We start from the raw sequence: 18,148 nt of genomic DNA, 5'->3' as shown, positions 1-18,148 counted from the left end.
AACTTCCAAGTTCTGATACTTCTGTTTACCCATCAAACCACAATTTTCTAATCACAAGCTTTGTAAATTCAATTAAGTGTTTCTTTCTACTTCTGTGCATCAGATTTGTTGATAAAGATTCTGGATTCAGAACTTTGTTGACGATGCAGATGGCAGAGTAGAATATAATTTTGCTTGAACATTACTATTGTGGTCCTGTGTTGGGAATAATATTTTTGTCATTAAGCTAAAATGATGCACAATGTAAGATATGGACAATGCACAGTACCACCCGTTTGAAGGAATTAAGATAAAGTACTGAAAGCTTAGCTCACTCCAGATCTGTTTCCCAATAGACAGAAAGCAACTTCTGGTCTAAAAGATTGCTATTGGAGGTTCCAAATTGTAAGCAGAGCTCTGGTGTTAGCAACTGCCTTGTATGTTTCCCCAACAGGTGAACCCAATTCCATTCTATGACAATTGTGTTCACGATGCCTGTTCCTGTGACACCGGGGGAGACTGCGAGTGCTTCTGTTCTGCAGTTGCTGCTTATGCCCAAGCGTGCATAAAGATTGGAGCTTGTGTCCACTGGAGAACCCCTGATATATGCCGTGAGTAACCTTTCAGGATTCCCTACTGAATAGAACTGGGCCTATCAGAACAACATCAGAAAGTCTTCAGTCAGTGCAACAGTGTGTTAATTCAGGGCTCTATGCTGTGGCATGCACTGGAAAGGGTTAACCATCTCAGTATGCACAGATGCTCATTCTTGTAATAATGAGTTCAGAGTATTTAAATGGTCTTTATGGGCTGACCCTTAAATATAATAAATGATCATTCTCACTAGTGGCTACGTCTACATTGGCATCCCTTTACGGAAAAGGGATGCTAATGAGACGGGTCGCAATTGCAAATCCGCGGGGGATTTAAATATCCCCCGCGGCATTTGCATTTACATGGCTGCCGCTTTTCTCCGGCTCGGGGATAAGCTGGAGAAAAGCGCCAGTCTAGACGTGATTCTCTGGAAAATAAGCCCTTTTCCGGAGGATTTCTTATTCCTACTTTCAAGTACTTTCAAGTAGGAATAAGAAATCCTCCAGAAAAGGGCTTATTTTCCAGAGAATCGCGTCTAGACTGGTGCTTTTCTCCAGCTTATCCCTGAGCTGGAAAAAAGCAGCAGCCATGTAAATGCAAATGCCGTGGAGGATATTTAAATCCCCCGCGGATTTGCAATTGCGACCCATCTCATTAGCATCCCTTTCCGGAAAGGGATGCCAATGTAGACGTAGCCACTGTGTATGCCAACTGGTGGACTGACATTCCCAGCATAGTTATCTAGTTAGCAAAATTTCCCAGACAGAGTTGTTTCTAGTGGTCCCCCCCCCACCCCATTTTGTGTGTAGTACCACAGCCTGTGATTAGTCGGCTAGGCCACATTGTGTTTAAATCACACTTATAAAACCCACTGACTTCATTTTAGGGTGTTGAATGTGCCTTTTTTCATGCAATTATTAACACCAAAGGTCAAGCAGGAATGGTGATCATTAGACAATGTGTACGAATGAGTTATAGGAAACACTTCTACTAAGCTTTTCACCATGGAGACTTGTTCTTATACACAGTACATCCCTTCCTATCTCAGAAATCTTGGACATTTTATTCCATAGCCATGTCTTAAAATAGTCCAGCAATGACCTCTTCCAAAATCAGATTGCAATAGGTTTACCATTTTTTCTGTCAGGCAATTCACACTGATTTGTAGGTCATATGTTTTGAGAAATTTGGTTTTGAATGTGTTATGTTTTGCCCTATTCACATTGTACTGTGCACCTAAAAACAAAGTGGAAGTTTGAAGAGTTTGTGAATTATTTCTGGGTCAAACTGATTTAATCTTTTATGCATCATTATGCCTAAGAATTTGCAGATGTCTAAAGAAGGAAAAAAAAAAAATCTGTAACACTTCAACAGATAGCTTGAATTGTACGTTGATTTTGAATAGTTGTGTGACTTCAGTCTAACATTTGTTTTCTGCAACAATGGTGTTAAAAATCAAGGTGCTGAAATCCAGAGTTTCATGTGTTCTGTATTCAGCGTGAGTAGGGAAAAAAAATCCAGGTCCCATGCATCAAAGGAAATATAGCTGCCAGCGAACTGTGTGGGGATCATAGTTAGAGGCGGGATTAGGATTATCTTCTGTCAGATGTTTTTTTGATCATCTTCTGTTTTCTATCAGCAATATATTGTGATTACTACAACCATTATGATGAATGTACATGGCACTATGAACCTTGTGGCCATAATATATCTACTTGCAGACTCCTTAGCAATGCCAACACCAACTTCCCACTGACATATCTGGAAGGTAAGAAACTCCTTGTTATTTTTGTACTGACTGCCATAAAGACTGAAATAAAATATTATTTGATGGAGATGGGGGTATTAGCTAATGAGATCTATTAATTGCATGGCCATTCCTAACTCTATATTTGTACACAAGTATTTGGTGTGGTGTAACTTAGGGTACATCTGTACAGTGGGACTAAAGTCGAATTAAGATATGCAACCTGAACTATGTCAATTGCATAGCTTAAATTGAAATAACTTAACTCAGCTTTTGGAGATGTCTACATAGCAGGAAGTCGAAGGAAGAACACTCTTCCTCTGACTTCCCTTACTCCTCATGAAATATGGGTTACTAAGAGTTGGAGTAAGAAGTCCTCCAGCTTGCCATTATTTTGAAATAGTGGTTTGTAGTGTAGACGTGCTCTTTGTTATTTCAGAATAACATCAGTTATTCCAAAATAATACCGCTGTGTAGACATAGCCTTACAGCTTAGTGACATTAATGAGATGATTAAGCATGTGCCTGAGTGTTTTCCTGAATTGTGGTAATAGATTGATCCACCATCTGCATTTACTTTTATTTTTGGTATGTTGGCTACACACTGCTGTAACCGAGATGCTGCAGCATGTCTGCATCCTTGCAAAAAGAAACAATGGATACCTCAGACATTGTAGAATTAGTAAATATTGCCTTCTTAATGGATGGATCAGTGGAAAATATCCAGGATTTTACTCCCCATTTCTGGAAGTGCTCATCATCCAAGGCCTGGTCTAGAGTTAAAAGAAAACTTTTCATACCTTTAATAAGCCTTAGATTAGCTCCACCCCCTGCCCCCCATGAGAATGTTATCACTACGATAAAGTTAACAGTATTTATTTGTTAATGTTACAAAATACACCATTTGTGGTCAACAGGTTGCTACCCCAGATGCCCTAAAGAGAAACTCATTTATGATGAAGACCTTAGAAAATGTGTAGAAATATGTCCCTGTTATGTAAATGATATTCGTTATGAACCTGGTGAAAAAGTACCCTCAAAGCAGCCTTGCGAGGAATGGTATGTGGGAATTCAAAATGGATGGAGAAATGTGTATTTAGACCAATGCATAATTGATTAGACTGGAACTTTAGCACATGGTTAAAGGCTGTTGTGAACATGTCTCATGAACCCACTGGGTGTGGTTCACTGTCCCATATAGTGGGACTTAGACCACTTATAGACAGAATGAATGAATTTCCTCTACAGCCTTAGCTGAGAGCTAGTTTGTTTTTAGCTCAAGCTATAGAGGCTCATGCACTAAGCCTCAAAGGTCCCTGGTTTGATTCTGCCTGTTGGCGTTACAAGGAAACCATGCTCTCATGTTTTCCTGAATGAAGGCTGTGATATTAAAGATTGCCTCCAGGTACCTCAATATGAATTGCCTTGCTCCATATTAATTAGTGGTGGAATGCTGATTTACCCCAGATGAAGATCAAACCTTACAAAAATGGTAGATGATAGGAATACCATGATCAGAAAGAGCAGTTGAATTTTAAAGGGACACAATCCATTTCAGCTCTTTCTTCTGTGTATTTTTTTTAACCTACAGTTGTTATAAGCAATTCCAAAGCTTGCTATAACTGGAAGAAATTAGAGACATAAACATATCTATATTTTTAAATTTAATCACATTGTGAAATTAACAGGACATGGTATTTAGTCATTTGTAATGATTCACGAGTCAGTTTCACTTTTTGATCACATACGTCTTTCATGGAAGAGCAGTGGCTGTAAAACTGCAAAAATTGACAGAACAACTCAAGAACATCCATAATGCCATGAAACTATGTTTAACCCATTTTTGGAAACTGACTGTTGATTTCAAGTTGATGTTGGCCCATTAATAAATACTTTGCCAATGACATTAAATATTACTTTTTAAAATGTCATATCTAGGATTTACAGAAGCTCTTACACTGTTCTAAGCTGTGCCAGATAGAACCAGATAGGGGATCTCTGGAGCATAACGATCTCTGGTCATATTCCCTCATATTCTCTGCTTTTCTCAGTATAACCCAGATCAGTAATTGGGTGAGATATAAAGTTGCTATGCAGTGGAGATGGAGCAAAATGATTTAAGGAAACATTAGCTATCATTCATATTATACTGTATTTTCCCTGCTCCTGGTGGAAGGTAATTAATTATCTCTAGAAGGAATGTTTAGAGGATGGAAAGCTGGTTGTTGTGTTAAGAGAAAATAACAATTGTCAATACTGGAGCAAACAACAGCCAAAATATATATATATCCATCCAGTCTCATGAGGTGAAGTTTGACTGAAAAAAATTGTTTGTTTGTTTGTTTGTTTTTGCACTCTTAGCCCCTGCAAATAGTATGCAATAAATTAACTGTTAAGTTTCATGAGAAATTACTGCAGTGGCTGCTATTGGTTTGTAAAAATGTTCATTTTGACTCATTTTTTTCTTTTAGTACCTGTATCTCAGGAGCAAATGTGTCATGCATCCCTAAACCAGGTAAATTTAATTTTATTCTTTCTGCACCCTGAAAAGGGGAAGAAAAGGACTATTTCCTCTCTTCCGTCTGTCTCCAGAGGAGATTTAAGAATGATTTTGAACGATTCTTTGCAGCTCTAGTCAGGATTGCACCAAAGAAAAATTGGGTGTCACTTTGTAACCTCATAGACATTGCTCACGCACCTAAAGATACAGCAAAATGGTGAAATAGGCTGAGTTAAGATAAAGTGTAAAAACCTGTCTTTTCTTTCGGTGTTGTTAGTAGAATGGCCCTACCCCAATATCCTAAATATTAGCTTAAGCCAATTAACCCTTTGAAACATGAGGCTTTTATAACAGATTATTTATTATGGTACATAAGTTAATGTGCTAGGAAATATTTAAGTTACCCTGCTCCCAAATGAAATTTCTATTCTTGTTAATTAGTGTATGTACCTCACCTACATAGTGCTCTGTTAGAAATGACTTAGTTCCCGGCTCATTGTAAACATGACTGAGTTTTTCATGGTTTAAGTACAGGTGGAGCTCTTGTAGGTGCACCTTTTATACACTCAAACACTGATATTACCATAGATACTTTCACCAATGTCTTGGTGTATTGTTGTCCTTGATGATTTTTTAGAAAAAGAACTTCATAATTAAAAAAACAACAAATGGTCTGGTAGCACTTTATAGACTAACAAAACATGTAGATGGTATCATGAGTTTTCGTGGGCACAGCCCACTTCTTCAGATGACCCACGAAGGCTCATGATACCATTTACATGTTTTGTTAGTCTATAAAGTGCTACCAGACCATTTGTTCTTCTTTTCTGTAAGGGTATGTCTAGACTACAGGGTTTTGTCAACAGAAGTTTTGTCGACAGATACTGTCGACAAAGCTTCTGTCGACAAAGAGCGTCTAGACTACAGCCAATTCTGTTGACAAAGCAAGCCGCTTTGTTGACATAACAGTGTGGATGCAAAGGACAGTGTAGATGCAATAATGCCGTCTATCAACAGAACTCTGTCGACAAAAGGCATTATTCCTCGTAGAATGAGGTTTACATACGTTGACAAAACTGCTGAGTTTTGTCGAAGTTATGTCGACATAACTCAAAAGCAGTGTGGACGCAGGTATAGTTTTGTCGACAAAAGTCCACTTTTGTCGACAAAGCCCTGTAGTCTAGACACACCCTAACAGACTAACTCAGCTACACCCTTAATCTTCATAATTAAACTATTTCTCCCAGGCTGCCCCTCAACCACCACTCCGCCTTCAACTACCACCCCACCCACTACTACCACTACCACTACCACTACCACTACCACTACCACTACCACTACAACTACAACTACCAGTGTGTCAACATCAACCACCCCAACAGGTAAGAATTTTACAATAACTAAAAGCTATAGACAGAACTGCCTTTGCAGCAGAGGTTCATTGAATATGTTCAACATTTTTTAGCCTTCTGTCACAAAATTCAATGACCCATGGCATTATTTTTGAATAAAATCACTCTTTTCTGAGACATTATGCACTTTGTTCAGCTATACTTCCACCTCCTAATTTAAATTCACTTGACATTCAGTATACACTAAATGCCAATTGATTTTGAACATGTACTTTTGAGGTTTAACAGTAAAATAAGAGATACATATATTTGGAACAAATCCTGGCCCTCATTTACACAGGATTAAAGGGTATGTTTAAATCTTGTTCCTATCCAAACTGATTCCATACCTGCCCTAAGAAGTCTCAGAAGGCTGAAACTGTAATTTAAAGAGTATATAGAGCATCTCTGTGACTTTTTTCAGCAGGTGATACCAAGCAATTCATGGACTAAAGAGTAAATGTAACTATACATTCAGCATCCTTGCCATGTGGCTGTCTTTCCTGCTACGTCTCTTACACAGTTAAGAATTGGACATGCTGCTTCCCTGAATATACATACAATTATTACATTTGTATGTGTTTTGTAATACTGGTCAAGTTCCAATGTGAATGCACTTCCAATGGTTTTTATTCTAAAGGAAAATGTTTTATAGAGAGATTTCATAGACATTTGTCTTGTAACTGTTTATAATTATTTTTGGCAGATTATTACCTCAGAAGATTATTTATGGGTATATCTACATTGCATTCTGTTTCGAAAGTGAAAGTGAGCTTCAGGCCGCGTTAATTCGAAACAACCCCTTGGTTAGAACTAACATTACTCCTGTAACATTACAAAAAATGAGGAGTAGTGTTAGTTCAAACCAAGGGGGTTGTTTCAAACTAACGTGGCCCGGAGCGCACTATCACAAAAGCTGTGTTTCGAAACAGCATGCGGGCGAGAGTATGCAAATGAAGCATAGGATATTTAAATTGCTGCTTCATTTGCAACTCTGATATGCCTACTTTGCATTCCTCTCTCGAGGAGTCTTCTGAGGTAATAATCTGTCTAAATGAAAATGTTAATTTTTTCCTGCCTGGCTTTCTGTTTTTCTTCTTTTTCCCTTTCTTTCTTCCTTTCATAGACACAAACATGATTTTCCTTACTAAGAAACTTACTTGTTGCAGGTGAAGATGTTGTGGTGGAAACTGCAATGGAAAAATAATAAGCATCACTTTACAATCCTAAGAGCTCCAAGAACACTTTCTTGGTTCAGCATTATAAAGCCATTCACAAAAATAATTATAAACAGTTACGAAAAGCCAAATGTCTATGCAAATGAAGCGCGGGATATTTAAATCCCCTCTTTATTTGCAACTCTAGTATGCCTACTTTGCATTCTTCTCTCAAGAGAAGACTGTAGTGTAGACATACCGTATATGTGTGAAGAAGGAGGTGTGATTAGTTACTAGCATTGCATTTGTTGTATAATAGTTTGGATATTTACATCTGCTCTTTTTCCCCTTTTGTATTATTTCCATCAATAGCAACTACAAATTCTATTATAAGAAGTGTTGATTCCATACAAGCATGAATATATATTTGTTTGACTCTCTGAAACAGAAAGAAAGAAACAGCCTTTATTTCCAGTAGTTTTCTGGCACCTTAGAGTCAAACATAGATATATCTATAGATATAGATATCTGTAAACACATTCGCGTGTGCACACACACACGTGTACACACACACACACACACAGTATCATGAGCTTATATTTATATGTATGTGTGTGTGTGTGTGTGTTTTTAAGGGATCACAGGAGACTACTCACTGTATTAGTTACAGACTAACATGGCTACCCCTGTGAGACCTAATTGATAGTATTTACAGTTGGAGTCTGAGGCTCAAGATTGCAATATTTCATTGTGTGTCATAGGTTCTTCTCTGTCCTAGTGACCAGTTATCTCAGGATACTGTCTCTTTGCCCAGTGAACCCCTACAGGCATCCTTCTGGGAATGAAATACTATTTATGGATACTTTGAGGTCTTTATACTGTACAAGTTAATTCATTGCAGCAATAAAAGCACTTAGGTGCAAGTGTCTGGAAGGCTATCAGGAGGCTAACAGGAGGCTATCAGATAATGCAGGGAGTGTCTGCCCAATCTTGCTCCCTCTTCCATGTTATTCTCACATGTAACTACTGTTCATGCTACATTCTTTTCTGTGCATAAGAAACACCAATTTAGCACATTCAGAGCCTGATTCGGATCATACTCTGTTTTTCACCATTGATTTGAACTGAAGCATTCAACAATTTCAACTGGTGTAGATTAGCTCATAACCCTGTTCTCCTTCCAGATTGTTGTAGGTTACACTAATTATTTGTTTTGTACCAATATGCATCCAATGTGTCGCTCTTAGCACCACTTACAACACTATTATGTCATGCATGTTTCTGTTCTTTCTAAAATCGTTGTTTCATTGTTTTCCTGCAGAACCATGTGTGTGTTGGTGGTCTGGCTGGATTGATGTGAGTTACCCAGATTTTTTCCTAAACCCGGGTGATTATGAAACCTATGAAAACATAAGAAAATGGAATGACTCAGCGATATGTGATGAGCCAGTTGGTATAGAATGCAGAGCTGAGAAATATCCTAACTTACCACTTCAAGATTTAGGACAGATAGTGAAATGTGATGTTTCCACTGGGCTTGTCTGTAACAATAAAGACCAAACGCCAGGACCATTAATGCCAGTAAAGAAGTGCCTCAATTATCAGATCCGCGTTCAGTGTTGCAATGGATCATGTACTACTGAAACAACTACCCCATGGACAACAACACCTACCACCACTTCTACCACCACCTCTGAAACAACAACACCTACCACCATTTCTACCACCACCACTGAAACAACTACCCCATCGACAACAACACCTACCACCACCTCCACCACGACCACTGAAACAACTACGCCATCGACAACAACACCTACCACCACCTCTACCACGACCACTGAAACAACTACCCCATCGACAACAACACCTACCACCACCTCTACTACAACCACTGAAACAACTACCCCATCGACAACAACACCTACCACCACCTCTACTACAACCACTGAAACAACTACCCCATCAACAACAACACCTACCACCACCTCTACCACCACCATTGAAACAACTACCCCATCAACAACAACACCTACCACCACCTCTACCACCACCACTGAAACACCCACCCCATCGACAACAACACCTACTACCACCACCACTGAAACACCCACCCCATCGACAACAACACCTACCACCACCACCACCACCACTGAAACACCCACCCCATTGACAACAACACCTACCACCACCACCACGGAAACATCCACCCCATCGACAACAACACCTACCACCACCACCACGGAAACACCCACCCCATCGACAACAACACCTACCACCACCACTACCACCACCGAAACACCCACCCCATCAACAACACCACCTACCACCACCACCACTGAAACACCCACCCCATCGACAACACCACCTACCACCACCACCATTGAAACACCCACACCATCGACAACAACACCTACCACAACCACCACCACCACCATCGAAACACCCACCCCATCGACAACACCACCTACCACCACTACCACCGAAACACCCACCCCATCGACAACACCACCTACCACCACCACCACTGAAACACCCACACCATCGACAACAACACCTACCACAACCACCACCACCACCATCGAAACACCCACCCCATCGACAACACCACCTACCACCACTACCACCGAAACACCCACCCCATCGACAACAACACCTACCACTACCACCACCGAAACACCCACTCCATCAACAACAACCCCTACCACCACTACCACCACCACCACCGAAACACCCACTCCATCAACAACAACACCTACCACCACCACCGAAACACCCACCCCATCGACAACAACATCTACCACCACAGAAACAACTACATCATTGACAACAACACCTACCACCACCACCACCACCACCACCACCACAACCGAAACACCCACCCCATCGACAACAACACCTACCACTACCACCACTGAAACACCCACTCCATCAACAACAACCCCTACCACCACTACCACCACCACCACCGAAACACCCACTCCATCAACAACAACACCTACCACCACCACCGAAACACCCACCCCATCGACAACAACATCTACCACAACAGAAACAACAACATCATTGACAACAACACCTACCACCACCACCACCACCACCACCACCACCACAACCGAAACACCCACCCCATCGACAACAACACCTACCACCACCACCACTGAAACACCCACACCATCAACAACAACACCTACCACCACCACCACCATCGAAACACCCACCCCATCGACAACAACACCTACCACCACCACCGAAATACCCACCCCATCGTCAGCACCTACCACCACCACCACCACCACCGAAACACCCACTCCATCGACAACAACACCTACCACTACCACCACCGAAACACCCACTCCATCAACAACAACACCTACCACCACCACCACCACCACCACCACTGAAACACCCACTCCATCAACAACAACACCTACCACCACCACCGAAACACCCACCCCATCAACAACAACATCTACCACCACAGAAACAACTACATCATTGACAACAACACCTACCACCACCAGCACAGTAACAACTACTTCAGGTAAGTTGTTTAAAGAAAGATTGCATAGAAATTGCAAAGATATGGCTTGCCATGACTTTTTATACCTGTGCTTTTGCATGGGTTTATCATGCTGAACTAGGAAAACATTTAAACACTAGCAGTTGCTTTAAACTGCAAAGGGTGAACCTCAGGTATTGGTGTGATTGTTGTTCTCATTGTGATGAAAATGTTTCTTAATCCAATGATGATAGCTGGGAATATGAAAGAAGTGTGATAATTGACTGGTGCACTAATTGAAGGCAGCTCTAGTGCCTTGAACACAAATCTTGAACTGAATATTGCTGCTATTTTTACTTCTGTTTTCATTTAATTGGAACTCTTATAGTGATACTTCTTATTTCTGCATCACAGTTATCACCATAACCTTTTCAAGTAACAAAAGCTTCAGAAGGGTAGCTGAGTTAGTTTATAACTGGAAGAACTTAAAAAAATGAATAGGATTATAGTACCTTAGGCTGCCTCCAGACTGCATCTCTCTGTCAGAAGAGGGATGCAAATAAAGCACTTTGAAAGTGTAAATGAGCTCAGGATTTAAATATCCCGGGCTTCATTTGCATACTCACATTCTGGTGCTGTGCTGATCACGTGCCATTTCGGAAATGAAAGTGAAGTCTAGCCGTGGTTCTGCCGACAGCGGGGAGCTTTTTTGACAGATCCTCTACTCCTCAAAAAATGATAATTACAGGTTCTGCGGATAAAACTCCCCACTGTCCGCAGAACTGTGGCTACGCAGCACTTTCACTTTTGAAAGGGCACTTGATTGACAAAGCGCCAGAATGTGAGTATGCAAATGAAGCTTGGGATATTTAAATCCCAGGCTCATTTGCACTTTCGAAATGCTTTATTTGCATCCCTCTGCCGACAGAGGAATGCAGTCTGGAAGTAGCCTTAAAGACTAACAAAACATGTAGATCGTATCATGAGCTTTCATGGGCACTGCCCACTTCTTCAGATGACCGGAATATTAGAAGTCCAGAACCAAGAATAAATAAGGAAAGAGGTGTGGGGTGGGGGAAGGAGGGAAGAAAAAAAGGGGGGCAGAGAAAAGAAAAGGAGAAAAGAGAAAAAAAGTAGTGAATTAGATTGTTCTTATCAGCCTCTTGTAACTTGAACAATCTAATTCACTACCTTTTTTCTCTTTTTTTTCCCTCTCCGCCTTCCCTTATTTATTCTCAAACTAGGTATGGAAACAAAGGGAAACAAGAAGATGTTTTATAAATACATTAGAAGCAAGAGGAAGACCAAGGACAGGGTAGGCCCACTGGTCAGTGAGGAGGGAGAAACAGTAACAGGAAACTTGGAATTGGCAAAGTTGCTTAATGACTTCTTTGTTTTGGTCTTCACCAAGAAGTCTGAAGGAATGCCTAACATAGTGAATGCTAGCAGGAAGGGAGTAGGTTTAGAAGATAAAATAAAAAAAGAACAAGTTAAAAATCACCTAGAAAAGTTAGATGCTTGTGCGTCACCAGGGCCTGATGAAATGCATCCTAGAATACTCAAGGAGTTGATAGAGGAAGTATCTGAGCCTCTAGCTATCATCTTTGGAAAATCATGGGAGACAGGAGAGATTCCAGAAGGCTGGAAAAGTGCAAATATAGTGCCCATTTGTAAAAAGGGAAATAAGAACAACCCAGGAAACTACAGACCAGTTAGTTTAACTTCTGTGCCAAGGAAGATAATGGAGCAAGTAATTAAGGAAATCATCAGTAAACACTTGGAAGGTGGCAAGATGATAGGGAACAGCCAGCATGGATTTGTAAAGAACAAATCATGTCAAACCAATCTGATAGCTTTCTTTGATAGGATAATGAGTCTTGTGGATAAGGGAGAAGAGGTGGATGTGGTATACCTAGACTTTAGTAAGGCGTTTGATATGGTCTCGCATGATATTCTTATAAATAAACTAGGCAAATACAACTTAGATGGGGCTACTATAAGATGAGTGCATAACTGGGGATATCCGTACTCAGAGAGTAGTTATTAATGGTTCACAATCCTGCTGGAAAGGTATAACAAGTGGGGTTCTGCAGGGGTCTGTTTTGGGACCTGCTCTGTCCAATATCTTTATCAATGATTTAGATATTGGCATAGAAAGTATGCTTATTAAGTTTGCAGATGACACCTGGGAGGGGTTGCGACTGCTCTGGTGGATAGAGTCATAATTCAAAATGATCTGGACAAATTGGAGAAATGGTCTGAGGTAAACAGGGTAAAGTTTAAAGATAAATACAAAGTGCTCCACTTTAGAAGGAACAATCAGTTTCACACATACAGAATGGGAAGTGACTGTTTAGGAAGGAGTTCAGTAGAAAGGGATCTAGGGGTTATAGCGGACCACAAGCTGAATATGAGTCAGCAGTGTGATGCTGTTGCAAAAAAAGCAAACATGATTCTGGGATGCATTAACAAGTGTGTTGTGAGCAAGACACGAGAAGTCATTCTTCCGCTCTACTCTGCACTGGTTAGGCCTCAGTTGGAGTATTGTGTCTAGTTCTGGGCACTGCATTTCAAGAAAGATGTGGAGAAATTTGAGACGGTCCAGAGAAGAGCAACGAGAATGATTAAAGGTCTAGAGAACATGACCTATGAAGGAAGGCTGAAAGAATTGGGTTTGTTTAGTTTAGAAAAGAGAAGATTGGGGGGGGGGGACATGATAGCAGTTTTCAGGGTGTCATAAGGAGGAGGGAGAAAACTTGTTCATCTTGGCCTCTGAGGATAGGACAAGAAGCAATGGGCTTAAACTGCAGCAAGGGAGGTTTAGGTTGGACATTAGGAAAACGTTCCTAACTGTCAGGGTAGTCAAACACTGGACTAAATTGCCAAGGGAGGTGGTGGAATCCCCATCTCTGGAGATATTTAAGAGTAGGTTAAATAAATATCTATCAGGGATGGTCTAGACAGTATTTGGTCCTGCCATGAGGGCAGAGGACTGGATTTGATGACCTCTCGAGGTCCCTTCCAGTTCTAGTATTCTATGAACCCTGGAGCTGGACTTTTAATACTCCAGTCATCTGAAAAAGTTGGCTGTACCCACAAAAGCCCATTATACCATCTATATGTGTATTCTTCAAGGTGCTACTAGACTATTCATTGTTTTTTAAGCTTTTCAAGTAAATTTCTTAATAAGAACACTCCTCATTGTGAGGCATCGTAGATAGAAAACATGGGGAACGAAAGTAAGAGAGAAAGCAAGGAAGGGGGAAACATTTTCTGTTTAGAATGATAAAAGAATATGCATGCATGAATTTTATCTTTGGATTTTATGAATTAAGTGGAAAAAAAAAAAGCTTTTTCCGTGAGACTGTTTCAAAGCTGTATAACCAGGTATGACTCCCATAAAAGTCTCTAGGCCTTAAGCAGTAATAATGTCAAGTCTTGTGTAAGAGCTGTTGATCTCGATATCCCCTGGAGGTCAAAGTGTTGAAGTTTTACATGTCCAAGAAAATGGTAATTAGAAGCCTATAAAAAATCAGAATGTGGAACTTCTCACAGATACATGAGAATGCACTGAATATTTCATGGAGAAGTCCAAAATTGCCTGTTACTATAATCTCCATTGTAGATTTAGGACAAAAATTGCAATGTGATGTTTTCACTGTGCTTATCTGTAATAAAGACCAACTCACTCTCAATTATGAGATCAACTGTTGCTGGCCAGAATGTATGACCATTGCTACTGCCACTCCAAAGATTACTGAAAAGGTAGCATGGCCAGTACTTCAACAGATAGGAACTGAAGAATAACTGCCCATAGTTAATGATACCAATAACAATCTTTAAGTGTGGAAGTGATTCTTATTACCCAAAGGTAATAACATAAAATACAGCATCAACTGGAAAAAACTCTCTTTCTTTTTGTATGAACAGATTATACTAGCTACCCTTTTGCCTGAAAACTGAAATTAATCAATATTTTAAAAATATGTATTGCCAAGGTATTCTGTGAGATTTAAAAATTAAATAATAGTGAACATTTTTTTTGGCCTGGAACACATCCTGCCCTGATGTACATGGGGGGTAAGAGGAATGTTAAATCCCTGTGTAAGTTGGGCCTAAACCTGTTCCTCCAAACCTCAGAAGGCTGAAACAGGTTTTAAAGAGTGCGTAGAGCAATTTCTGTGACTGCTCTTTAGGCAAGTGATACTGAGTAACTCATGGGCAGAGGAATTAATATAATTATACACTTAACATCCAGCTCTGTTTCATATTCCTACATCTCTCCCATATGTTCAGCTTAAGTGGAAGGACTTATTGCTGCTTCACTGGCTTTGCATAATAATTATCACATTTATCTTTTCCCTAAATATATGCAGTCCTTGATTCTACCAGTGTCATGGTAAAGTCTAGTAAATAACCCAGATGTTCTTATAAGAAAGACATAGTCTGCATGAAACTCAGGTAGAATTTCAAGAATCCAGGACATAGCAATGCTCTGTACACTCTCTATATTTGTTATTTAGCGTTGTTTGGAATCATGATACCTTCTGTCAAAGAAAACATTTTCATAATAGGCAATGTTGTAAGGGTAGCTTATTTCCAATTGTTTTTACAAATTATTTTGATATTTACATCTGATTTTCCTATCACCACCACCACCACCACAGCAACATCTACCCCAGAGACGACAACATCAACCCCCACCACCACCACTACCACAACCACCTCGACACCTACCACTACACCAGGGACAACAACACCTACCAGCACCTCCACCCCCGAAGTGACATCTACTCCCCGACCTGGATGTGTGATACCTGGTAATATTACCATTCCAGTAAGTAGATTTTTCATTTTTATCATGTCTATGAAAGCAGACCATTCTGTTCTAGCATATGTGCAGTTTGAAGGATATTTTAATTAATTCATTAGCACAGTGATCCTCTAATATTTTGGGTATATAAAGATTTTTCCATCTAACTCATATTAATTTGGCTATTGATCAGATGGGTAGCTGTGTTAGTCTGTATTTGTAAAAACAATGAGGAATCCTGTGCAAGACTAACAAATTTATTTGGGCATAAACTTTCCTGGATTATTTTGTGTCTCACTGTGATGAGGCACTGAAGCCAAGGTCAGAAAGGGGCGCTCAAATCAAACATGCGTGGGTAGTGCCTCTTAAAATGCTCTGAAGAGCTGCATTTGCTTCTAGCCGCAGCAGATTGGAATCACTGCACTAAGGACTTTATTCAGATGCACACAGCTTTTACAGGCATGGCATAGTCACTGCACCATTATTTTTCCCTTGTGAAATGTGACATCACAATAAAGTGGGACGCCTCTATTGGCTGACTGATGATACTGTTTCCGAAAGGTCTATTAGTAGTCAATACCTCCGATGCAGCTGCCGTTTTACACTGTGCCCCAGTGAAGGGACAAAAAGCTGGTGACTGGCCCCGTGCTTATAATAAATCCATATTAATGCAGAAATCTCATTTTAAAAACCTTGATGACCATGTGGTGCTTTATTCTCACTTTCAAATATGTGTTTGGAATAAAGATGTTGTCAATATAAAGCTATGTAAAATCTCCAGAACTCCAGTTTTTCCCCTTAGTAGTCTGATGGCTTTATTCTGAGTCTGACTTTTTTTTTCTCCTTCTGTCTTAAATCCAGCCAGGTGAGAGCTACTGGCCATGTAACTGCACAATGTTAATATGCATCGGAGACAATAAATGGGAGATGGTAACGACCGAATGTGAAATCCCTCCTAAGCCCAAGTGTACCAATGGGCTCACTCCCGTGGTGGTGTGGGATGATTGCTGCTGGCACTGGGAGTGTGACTGTAAGTGTATCGTTTGAAGAGTATTTTTTATCTCTGAGGGATCAATAACAGTTACAAGAGCTGCAATGTTTGTAGTGAGGACAGATGTTGTGCAAGTTCATCCCGTCATATTTCTAGCAATGAAATTCAGTCTCAACTGTAGGACCACTTTCTAGATTAGTCATAGGTTCCCCAGTTAGCTCCATCCCAGCACCAGCTTTTTACATTTTGTGAAGTGGTCTACTCGTCACTCTCTCATTTTAGCTTTTATTCTATTAAATTATTTGGATTATTCAATTACAAATCAGTATGGGTATGTCTACACTATAGCACTAATTCGAACTAACTTAATTCGAATTAGTTAATTCGAACTAAGCTAATTCAAACTAGTGCATCTAGACCTAAAAACCAGTTCAAATTAGCATTTTGCTACTTCGAACTAGCATGTCCACATTGAGTGGACCCTGAACCGAAGTTAAGGCTGGCCGGAAGCAGTGCCGGCAGGGCATCAGGTTAGGACTTAGAGTATGGAGCTGCTGTCTCAGGCTAGCCAAGGGCTGTGCTTAAAGGGACCCAACCCTCACCCCAGACAGACAATTCTCAGGGGTTCCCCGCTTGCTTGTTTAACTTGATGAGGGACAGCAAAGCAGTCCTGGCTTGGAGTGCCCTGAATGCCCACACTCGGCACATCATAGCATTCAGCCATCAGCTCGGATGCACTTGCCGCAGGCTGCCATCCGAGAGGAGAGGGGGTCAATCGGGGGGCTGCAGGAGAGCTTCCACCCGAGGAGCCCGCAGAGCCATCCCAGTCCTTCCCATTGAGGGCTCGTACCCCATTCCTCCCTCACCTCCTTCCACTTACCCCTCCCTAACCCCCCCTCCTGATGTACAAAATAAAGGACACGTGTTGAAAAATAGAAACTCTCTTTATTGAACAAAACTCAGGGAGACTGGGAAAAGGAGGTGGAACAAGGGAGGAGAGAGGAGAGCAACGAAAATGATCAGGGGTTTGGAACAGGTCCCATATGGAGAGAGGCTAAAGAGACTGGGGCTTTTTAGCTTAGAAAAGAGGAGACTGAGGGGGGATATTATAGAGGTCTATAAAAGCATGAGTGGTGTGGAGAGGGTGCATAAAGAAAAGTTCTTCATTAGTTCCCATAATAGAAGGACTAGAGGACACCAAATGAAATGAATGAGTAGCAGGCTTCAAACTAATAACAGAAAGTTCTTCTTCACAAAGCAAATAGTCAACCTGTGGAACTCCTTGCCACAGGAGGCTGTGAAGGCTAGAACTATAACAGAGTTTAAAGAGAAGTTAGATAAATTCATGGAGGTTGGGTCCATGGAGTGGTATTAGCCAGGGGGTAGAAATGGTGTCCCTGGCCTCTGTTTGTGGAAGGCAGGAGATGGATGGCACGAGACAAATGGCTTGGTCATTGTCTTCGATCCATCCCCT

The 18,148-nt window shown here is 40.8% G+C and overlaps 1 protein-coding gene across 1 annotated transcript in view; it reads left to right on the top strand.

Moving 5' to 3' along the window:
• LOC102453848 (mucin-2-like) overlaps nt 1-18,148 on the top strand; it is a 67,593-nt gene that overhangs the window by 33,477 nt on the left and 15,968 nt on the right. Inside the window, exons 24-31 of the mRNA XM_089778835.1 lie at nt 434-590; nt 2,213-2,341; nt 3,238-3,379; nt 4,792-4,835; nt 6,068-6,202; nt 8,690-10,912; nt 15,538-15,707; nt 16,545-16,713. Of these exons, the coding sequence (XP_089634961.1) occupies nt 434-590; nt 2,213-2,341; nt 3,238-3,379; nt 4,792-4,835; nt 6,068-6,202; nt 8,690-10,912; nt 15,538-15,707; nt 16,545-16,713 (3,169 nt within the window). The remainder of the gene's footprint in view (nt 1-433; nt 591-2,212; nt 2,342-3,237; nt 3,380-4,791; nt 4,836-6,067; nt 6,203-8,689; nt 10,913-15,537; nt 15,708-16,544; nt 16,714-18,148) is intronic.

Source organism: Pelodiscus sinensis, chromosome 5, assembly GCF_052426305.1.
Source record: "Pelodiscus sinensis isolate ZL-2025 chromosome 5, ASM5242630v1, whole genome shotgun sequence".
Lineage (NCBI taxonomy): Eukaryota > Metazoa > Chordata > Testudines > Trionychidae > Pelodiscus > Pelodiscus sinensis.
The sequence above is the reverse complement of the archived record's forward strand: the minus strand, read 5'-3'. Positions and strand labels throughout refer to the sequence as shown.